At 51.8% G+C, this 9,494-nt stretch overlaps 1 protein-coding gene across 5 annotated transcripts; it reads right to left on the bottom strand.

Moving 5' to 3' along the window:
- Window positions 1-1,167: 1,167 nt before the first annotated feature.
- On the bottom strand, window positions 1,168-9,460 carry LOC101937883 (transmembrane reductase CYB561D2). 5 transcript variants are annotated; one of them, XM_005308742.4, is made up of 4 exons: window positions 9,353-9,460; window positions 7,268-7,594; window positions 6,169-6,206; window positions 1,168-4,209 (listed from the first exon to the last, which is right to left on the bottom strand). In XM_005308742.4, exons 2-4 carry the CDS (start codon window positions 7,392-7,394, stop codon window positions 3,706-3,708), a joined length of 669 nt encoding a protein of 222 aa, XP_005308799.1. In that variant the 5' UTR covers window positions 7,395-7,594; window positions 9,353-9,460; the 3' UTR covers window positions 1,168-3,705. The 5 variants fall into 5 exon arrangements, with proteins under 5 accessions (XP_005308799.1, XP_023957753.1, XP_023957754.1 ...); XM_024101985.3 differs by having other exon boundaries at window positions 9,296-9,391; XM_024101986.3 differs by having other exon boundaries at window positions 9,146-9,371.
- Between the last annotated feature and the right edge of the window lie 34 nt (window positions 9,461-9,494).

A 9,494-nucleotide genomic window follows, 5' to 3' on the forward strand; every position in this document is an offset into this window, starting at 1 on the left:
GCCCTTAAAATTGTCCTTTCCAGGTTTGGGTGACTGCTTTGAATGGGGGAGCTGGTCACTCAGAGCTGTGGTTTCAGGCTGTCTCCCTGCAGCTACAGGCACAAGGAAGCGGGGTTTTGTTTTTGTTTGTTTTTGCAGCTCTGAGGGTTAGATGGTCTCCAGAATGAACTCTGGCTGTAGCATGATTCTGCTCCAAGGGACGCATGCTATGGCAGAGACCCTTATCCATCAAAGTCAATGGGAGATGCGGGCCGGGTGGGCACTCTAGAAAATCCGGCCACTTATTTAGGTGCTGATTTAGGAGCCAAACTTCACAGATTTCGAGGCTACTGGCTTGTGTGAATTAATGCACCTGACATGAACGTGTGTTGGAAAATCCTGGTGCCCAGAGGGTTAAAATGCTGCACTTGATCCCAGCTGCATAGAATTTGCTGCCATAGCTCCTACCACCCTCCCACAAACCTGCTAGTCACTTAATCTACTTGATTAAATGAAGCTAATTTAGATGCAAAATCTGCTTCTCCTTTTTTAACCTTAAAGCAGCAGCTGCCCTGTTTCCGAGCTGGATTCATTTAATCTGAGAGAGCAGTGTCTGAGAAGGGGGGCACCTAGCCCAGCAGTTTTACAGTTACTGCGGGAAGGGTGAATTCCACTGAGTTCCTGTGGAAGGTGCTCCGTACAGCAGATGCACGCTCAGCCAATGTGACTAAGCATGACACAATGACTTCTCCCAGCAGCACCCGGACTTACTGTTGGCAGGTGCCTCAGGTGGCCTGAGCTGTTTTTTTCCTTTTCCGCAGCTGCCAAGAAAAGCTAGTGAAATTGACCTGTAGCCTGAGAATGGCAGGAAGAAACTATGCTAAGACGCTGAGTGAGATACTGCCTGCTGCATCATTGTCCTGCCTGTGCTAGCATCGTGACTGGTAGGGTATCCAGGAGGTTAGTCCATGTCTCTCCTCTGCCTGCTTCCTTCCCATCAGCTGCTTAGGGGTAGGATCCCTAGGCAAAGGGAGCTGTTCATACCCGGTGGTGATAAATGCTCCCTCCTGCATGTTAATGGAGGGATGAAAGCACCCATCAAAGAGGATTCCTCTGTTCTCTCAGCAGGAACTTAGTGGATAACGAGGCAATTAAAACCAAAACAAAGTGGCACAAAGCTAACAAGACTGCAGTTGCTTGAAATCTTTAATTAAAAAACCTCTGACTCCAGCTTAATGTTCCTTGAGCAGGCTCTGCTCCCACTCCCCCTGCCCCCGAGAGGGAAGGTGCTGCACCTCAGTAAGAGGATTGAAATGGCAGCTGTTGCTGGCTGCAGCTTCCTTGGGCTCCAGCAGGAGTCAAACCCTTTCTGCATCTTTTACAGCCCCGAGGGAGCGGTGGGACCTCCCTGCTAGCAGGGGCATGCTTTTAACCAGGGAGGAGAGCTGCACACACAGCAGAGTGAGTCCCTGGGGCTGCCTCCTGAACAAAGGCTGCTCGTACCTCGCTAACAGAGAGGAGGGGCACTTCCTTCCTCTCCCTGTAACAGAAGGGAGGTGTCAGTGCAACATTAAGGTGAATGGGCTGCCAGGAGCATTCCATGCTCACACAATAGCCAAGGGGAATACTGCACAGCAGCTAACACAGCAGAGCACCATTGTGCACCTTTGGGAATCCTCACCAGGGCTATTCCAGGTGTGAGGAAGGGCCCCTGTGTGCTGTGATGGAATCAAACCCCAGTCTGGCCCATGTGCCCCAGACTTCTCCCAGAGAAGGGCTGGACCTGGAGAGCCTAACCCAACATTTGTTCTTTTACCCAAGAGGTATAAAAACCAGGACTTGCTTCCAAAAGTCCTTTCCTTCCCACCAGGCGCAGAAGGTTCAGTCCAACTCGTTCCTCCCCTTCCCCAGAAGACAGGCTCTGCCTGTGGGACATAGCACCATGTGTGCAATATGTCCCCCCCTCCCAATCTCTCAGTGCCCAGGAGGCTGTGGACACTTTCCCACATGATATAGCTAAAGACACTACACTACATACAACAGGACTGTGTCCCAGCAACACACACACAATGGGGGTAAGCCTGCTGCTCTCACACCCACATACCACAAGGAAGGGGACAGTGGGCCTGAGCTTTGCCCAGAAGGCTGTCAGAGGAACAGTGGGTAGAGGATGGTGCATAAACCTCAGGAACTGGGTTTGATTCCCAGATCTACCCACCAGCTCCTTGTGAGACCTTGGACAAGTCACTTCCCTATCTGTTCCTCAGTTTCCCCAGCTGTACAATGGGGTGAACAATGCTGGCTACTCCATGAGGGGTGTGGGAAGGACTGATTAGCACCCGTGAAAGTGCTGTGAGATCCCTGGATGGAAGGTGCTCCAGGAAGCAAGAGAGCATGCCCTCAGCTCTCTGACTTCCATGGAGAAGGTTCCAGCTTCCCATCCCCTCCAAGCCATCTGGGCAATAGTTCCAGCCCTGCAGATCTGAGCTGCTCAAATGGCACCCTGGGGAGATCCCTCTCAGCAGCTGGTCCCAGCTACTACAAGGCTGGAGCCCTGCTCTACAGAGAATATGCAGACTAAGGCCCTTGGCTGGCTCCACTCAGAGTGGCTTTAAGGAGCAGCCCCAGTTGAAGTGCACAGGGAGGTGCTGAATGGCTCTGCCACTCCTGGAGCTTGGATTTCCAGGAGATCCACACTAAGGTTGCCCAGGGTGAGCCTCGCCCACCCAGCACAGCCCTAGCTCAGGCACGATGTTCTCCTTAGCTTCACCTGTCTCTAGTCTTGCTCATGGAGATCCCAGGCCCCTCTGCTCCAGGGCTGCTCCTTAGTCACCACCTAGCCTTCATTCCCTCAGCCTCAGCCCCTTCACCCAGGTGGGCTGAAACAACCATCAATTAGCTTTAATTTGAGAATCTCCACGGGGTGCCTGAAAGGCTCCTCTGCCCATGGGAGAAGGTAGCCATGGCCCTTCTCTCCCACCTTCTCCAAGACAGACTTCCCAGCCCATGGCAGAGGGGCAACATTACTCAAGGGCAGATGGTGCCTGTTCCATCTCTACTACCATGATCCCCTCTTCTCTGCACTGCAGCGCCTCCTTCTGGATTAGGGCTGTGGGCCCGGGGTAGCCCTCCCTGCAGGTTTGCTTGTTGCTAGGAAATACTGATCTTTACTCCTATAAAAGGACAGGGAAGTGAAAATTCCAGACATGCTTAATCACAAAGGGATATAACAAGTCCCCCCCACTGCAATACAGCCCTGGTGCTTTATCAATGAGAACATTCTGCACTAGTGTTGAGCCCAACCAGGGGAAGCAGTTCTGAATTCCAGCTTTAATCCTTTCGCTTCTGGTTGTACGAAGTCTGAGCGTGGAGTAGTTCATACGGGGCTCTGATGATAAGCACCCAGCTGTTCCAGCTACTAGACCTGCGTATGGCTGGGAAACCATGCAGCACCAAAGCACATATGGGCTACATTGCTGCGGTCTGTCACACACAGTGTCTGATGGCAACTATACCACCATGCCCAGGGCTGCTAGGCATTCTGGGAAGAGCAATTTCATGGAGTGGGCACAATGCTATAGACATTTCCAGTATTAAAAATAGAGAGTTAGTTAGAAAGCTAGCTCCAGAGACACCCTATGCAGGTGACTTCCCTGGTCCAATGCCCCAGGGACTGTGTGTGGCACCTTGAACATTCCCAGGGAAACTTGGTTTCAGCGTGGTACCTCAGGGCTGGATCCTTTTGCGGTAGAGATATGCATTGCTCACCTGGTTCATGATAACTAGGCTGGTGAGAATGGGGCACAGCACTGACAGGTACCAGGAAAGACCTGTCACTGTGGTGGTAAACCACAAGGAGCACATGGCCAGCATCAAACTGGCACAGCCCAAGAGGTAACCCACCAGCCCCGATGTGGCATGGTAGACCTTCAGCTTGGCTAGCGTCCAGTTCTTCATCAGCTTGGGGTAGAGGAGAGCAACGCCGCCTACGCACTGCATGCTGGCATAGAGCACGGTCAGCAGGCCTGTCAGGCCATGCCAGGTGACAAAGTGGGCCTTGCTGTTAAAGTACTTGTTATAGCTGATGATAGCCAGGCCCAGCAGGGCACAGAGGAGGGCCAGCAGCTGCAGGGCCCAGTGGAAGCGGACCTTGGCTTTGCGAGAGAAGGAGCGGAGCAGCGAGCTCTCCGGGGAGAAAACCAGCAGGGCTTCAGTCATCAAGAAGGAGAACTGAGGGGTACAAAAAGAAAAGGTTCGTCATGGACACTACACGGCAGCAGGCAGGCTAGTGCTGGCAGCAGCCACTTTCTCTCCCCAGCCCCACAGAAGCCAGAGAACTGTCCCCACCCTTAGCATCACATCCTGGGGACGGTCCCTCCAAATAGCCAACCAAGACTTTGGAACAACCAAAGGAATGGTTGCCTCCCTCCTGAGAAGCCAGTTCAGGTTTTACACTGAGCCCTACAGCACCAAGAGACAGGGCTTTGGGAGAGTAGCCAGTGCTGTGTGAGCAACCAGAGAAGGATGGTCCAGTGGTTAGGGGGCTAGACTGGGGCTTGGAGACCCCAGTTCAATTCCCTACGCCACCAGGCACTTCATGTGTGACCTTGGGCAAGTCATTTAGGGCCATATTTTTAAAGTAACCTAACTCCTATTGATTTAAATGGGAGTTAGGTGCCTAAATAACTTTAAGAACATGGTCCTTAGTCTCTCTAGGACTCAGTTCCCCATCTGTCAAGTGGGAATACCACCACCTCCCTATCTCACAGGGGAGCTGGGAGGGGAAATACATTCATGGCCATCTGGGGTCCAGACAATAAGGTGATAAGTGCCTAAGATACAAAGATTCAGTACAGCTGGTCTCCATAGGCTCTGTTACATTCCTCAGTGTCATGGCTCTGAACTAGGCATCTCCCACTAACATGGGATGTAACCCACTGCTCCTGCCACCCCTACAACTCACATATGCTATTACCACCAGCCTTTCCAACTCCCCCTGCAGCAGGTGGCTGCTGAGTGATGCAAAGTGTGCCCAGGAAAGGGCTGCATAAGAAAGAAGAGCTGTCTGAGACATGCAGGTTAGTTCTGTTGGTTTTACGAGGCCCCCCACAGATCCTGGCTGCAGAAATGGTAACTAGAGGTTGTAACGCTAGAATATTTAGGGCAGAAGTTTCATGGGTGTTCAGAGTCCTGAGCCTCCAATCTAAGTTCCCGCTAAGCTGTGCAGCCACGCAGCAGCCTATTAAGCGCCGCGCAGGCGCTCAGGGCTACAGCAGGGAGAGGCATCTCTCCCTGCTGGCCCCAGCGCAGGACCTGCTGCGGCCAGGGGAAAGGCACCCCTCCCCCGGCTCCAACCCAGCTCTGGACCTGCCATGGCAGGGAAAAGCACCTCTCCCCAGCAGCCCAGGTGCTTCTGTGGGGAGAAAGAGCTGGGGGGAGTCCTCTCACCCCACCGTAGCCCTGGGGCAGCCTGCACCCCAAACCCTTCATCCCTGGCCCCACCCCAGAGCCCCAACCCTCTGCCCCAGCCCTGAGCCCCCTCCCACACTCCGAACCCCTTGGCTCCACCCCCGCCACATGAATTTTGTTGTGTGTACCAATATGAAGGTGATGTGTATTGGTGCACATAACAAAATTCATTCTGCACATGGGTGGGAAAAATTAGAGGGAACACTGCTCCCATTGGTTACAATTTTTCTCTCCATGCTGGCAAAGAACTTGTGGTTTAGAACTTGCTTGCAGCCATCAGTCTACTGCACCTGGCCAGGTGCCTGGACCAGACTTAGCCCAGTAGCCCTGAACTCCTCAGGAGCCTGGCAGTGGTGCTGAGAGAGGAAGAGAGATACTTGAAGAGCTAAACAGAATTGGTTATAGCGCAGGAGAGATGATACCCAGCTGGGAGAGCGAGGACAAGGGGTGGGGAATCAGCTAAGTGGGATTCCAAGCACCACCGGTGCCTTGTGTCATCATTCAAGCCAGTGCAAAGCAGGTAGACAACTCTGTCATTCTGACTCAGCAACATTTTACACCTGCTACGCACTACGATGATGTGACGAGATGCAGGGCAACGCTGCACTGAGCCCATTGTGAGCAGCCCCCAGCCCTGAGAGGGTGGGGTTAGCGCTGGCTACTGAAGCATAGATTACAGGGAAGGAGGCAGGTAACATGGAGCTCTTTTGTCTGACTTACCGCAAGCGACATTAAGAAAGGATGCCAGGAGAACAAGCCTGGAATGAAACAAGAGAGAGGAATGAGCCCTTTCAGACTAGCCATCCGGTGTGCCAAAAACTAACGTATAGCTGAAAAACCGCTAGAGGTATCACCTCAAAAACCACTCCATGTTTTAACCCACCATTATCACATGCAGCCACCTAAGATCGGATAGTCCAGGGGTCATGGCGCTAGCTTGGCATTTGGGAAACCTGGCTTTAATCCCCTGCTCTGCCACGGATTTCCTGCATGACCCAGGGCAAGTCACTTTCGCTCTGTGCCTCATCTGGCTGTGGGGTGTTGTGGGAATAAACACATTAAAGATTGCGAGGCACTCAGGTACTACAGCAGTGGAGGCCATACAAGTTCCTTACCTAGATAGATTATAACTGAAAGTGATTGGAAAGAAACACACTGTATTTTCAGTTTGTTTACTTCCTTTGACAGCACTTTGTGTCTCGTCACTTTCACCCATTTGGGTGTTTTTTTTCCCCACCCAGGGAACCATACTGTGAAATGTGACCAGACCTGCAAAAACAGGCAGTGGGGGACCCAGGGGCAGATGGGGGTTATTTTAAACTCTTTATTTCAAGTTGACAGCACAATGGTTGTCAGCAAAACCGTTACAGTTGAGGGAAGCCAGCGGGGTGATCCACTTGCGTGCAACATACCTCTTCAGTCATCACTGAAAGTGGGGCTGGGGATCTCATCCTCCACATTATAAAAAACACCAAGAGAAGAAATAGGAGTCTGTGATTGCAAAAGGCCTAGCAATGGGTAGCTGGGAATGCAGCAGACCACAAGTGAGGTGCATTGGCAGAGCGGGAGCCCCAGGACTAGAATAGCAGGAGCAGTAGGTAGGACGTTGCAGGTCAGGATTAATGTGCATTGGCAGAGAGGGGCAGGACTCAAATAGCCATAGGGGTGGCAGAGGTCCCTGGGGAATTTACATAAGGCCTGCATGCATCCTCTGGCACTAGCCAACCCATCACTTTCAGAAGCACTAAAATCGATCCCACACATTTGTTTAATCATGGATGCTGTCCAGTAGCTCTGCTCCCCACGGGCTTCTACTTACTTGACCCAGGTCTGGCCAGTATGGCCACAAAGATGGTGAAACCAAGTGAGACAAGGTGGGCAGTGATGCCAGAGACGGCTCGCAAGGAGCGGTAGATCCGTGACTCTGTCTCGATGGTCAGAGCCATTGCGATATGAGCCGGTCTTCTGCCCCACGGCAGCAGCGCTTACACCATTCAACTCCCACTGGCTACACGGGCTGTCTAGCAGGTATCAGCTTCCCCAAGACATCCAGGCAAGGGAGAGATTCAACAAGGAAGAACCATAGCCCATTCCTGGCTTAAAGCAAGAAATTCTCTGCTGTCCTTCCTAGACATCCATGGATTATCTAGAAAGCAGGAAAATGAGAAAAATAAAGTTAAGTCCCAAAGAACAACAAGGGGTGGAAATTATCATTATACATCAGAAGGCTCATACAAGATCCCACCAGTGAATCTGAAGTTTGCCACGGCAGTTTATAAACTGCAGATACTGGTTGCTTGTTCACTCACTCATAGGCAATGGCAAGTGTTCAGCCCCCTAGCAGGGTGGGGCAGGTCTTTCCACATTATTGGAAAAATGTCAGGTGTGCTGCTGAAAGAAATATGCATCAACAACAAGACAATCTGAATGCCATTCAGGAGGACACGTGCTGAACAGCTCAGCCTGGAAGGAGCTCACGGGACCAACTTTAAAAGCGTCAAACTTTGTCACTGGACTGTTGATAGGCAAGAGAGAAGGGGGATGTTATAACAATTCTGTGGGAATCAGCTAATTGAACATGAAGCATCACTCGGAACACATGGCCCTTTGTTCCAAAAATTCAGATGAGATCAAGAGGAGCTTGACAAGTAGAAGATATTGATACACCTAGCTCGAGCAGATGGGATCTATTTCATCCAACAGAGGAAGAATAATGGAGACGAAGACACAAGCCGATATATTATACCACTGCAAGGCAATTATGGTACTATCACATTTCTGTCTATTGAACACAGATAGAACAGTGGCAGTGTGTATTTAGAATATGCAAAGTGTAAATCATTCCAGAGAGGAGTTTATAATACACAGGTCATCTCACCCACTGCCATGCGGGCTTGGTGCTCCTCCCACCAGATCATCAAAAAAAGAAAGCTTGGCTTCAAAGATTATTTAGACTCTGAAAAATGAGTATCATCATGACGTTCCATATTCAGTTCTCACTCAAGACACCAGATGGAGGGAGCTGTGTTTACAAGCCAAAAGATGACTTTTCTAACTGTCAGTGCTACAATTTCTATCTGGAATCTGAAAACCCGCTGGGTTTCTCCTTCCTCCTCTTACATCCTTCCAGTGAAACAGATTCTGCAGCCAATTTCAGCTAATGCTGCAGAAGGCTCCTTTTCCTGAAGTCCTGAAGACGGGGCTGTAAAGTCAGCAATGTGACTCCAAAATGCACATGGAGCAGATCCTGAAGTGAGAGTAGGATCAGACCCAGCTGGGACAAGAAGGGGCCATTATTTTTGTAACACTAGATGAACAGATCTCAAATAACTGCAAGGGCATGAGGCATCAGGCCCACGCAATATGTGCCAAGGAGCGCTAGGGTTAAGATGACACAGGCACACAGCCTCCACCTCCTCTGCAAACCCATCCCTAGGGCTTAGCCACACGTTGAGTGGAACAGGGAGAACGCTGTAGAGCTGAGTGGAAGGAAAGCAGAGGCCTCTCACTGACGAAACCTTTTCTCACGCCACCTGCCCCCAAGGGAACCTGGCAATGGGACCAGAGAGCCGGTTCAGTGACCTGCTCTGTACCGGGAGAGCGGCCATGTCAATGTCACCTTATGGGGCATGATCGCAGGACACCCAGCACCTGCGTGGCGGGAAGCAGCAAAGAGTCCGGGCATTTCAACACTCACCAGGTCACCCTGCTCCTCACCAGCCCCCCACGGGCCTCAGGGCATTGCTGGCAGCCACTACTACTGGGAGGTCTGCATGCCCCCTAACCCCACCCACCATGGGGCCTAGCTCTCTCGGGGGGAGGGGCTCAGCGCAGCGGGGGAGAGTACCGCGGGTGGAGGGGCTCCCTCGGCTCTGGGTGCGGGCCGCCGCAGGGGTAGCCTCACCTGATCCTGGATCACCAGCATCTCCTAGAACACGGAGACAAGCAGGAAAAACAACCCCACCTCCTGATTGGGTGGGGTATGCCGTCCTTCATTATATTGACCCTCCTCCTCTGGCCTCTGAGTGGCTGAAATCTACTGTCTA

This window comes from Chrysemys picta, chromosome 7, assembly GCF_011386835.1.
Source record: "Chrysemys picta bellii isolate R12L10 chromosome 7, ASM1138683v2, whole genome shotgun sequence".
Classification (NCBI taxonomy): domain Eukaryota; kingdom Metazoa; phylum Chordata; order Testudines; family Emydidae; genus Chrysemys; species Chrysemys picta.

Bases quoted from the DNA above. Each gene is read 5' to 3' on its own strand.
- LOC101937883 (XM_005308742.4), bottom strand. From the start codon at position 7,394: ATGGCTCTGACCATCGAGACAGAGTCACGGATCTACCGCTCCTTGCGA. The intron at 6,207-7,267 runs GTAAGTAGAAGC...GTTTCATTCCAG, and splicing joins ACTGGCCAGACCTGGGTCAA to GCTTGTTCTCCTGGCATCCT. The intron at 4,210-6,168 runs GTAAGTCAGACA...TGTACCCCTCAG, and splicing joins CTTTCTTAATGTCGCTTGCG to TTCTCCTTCTTGATGACTGA.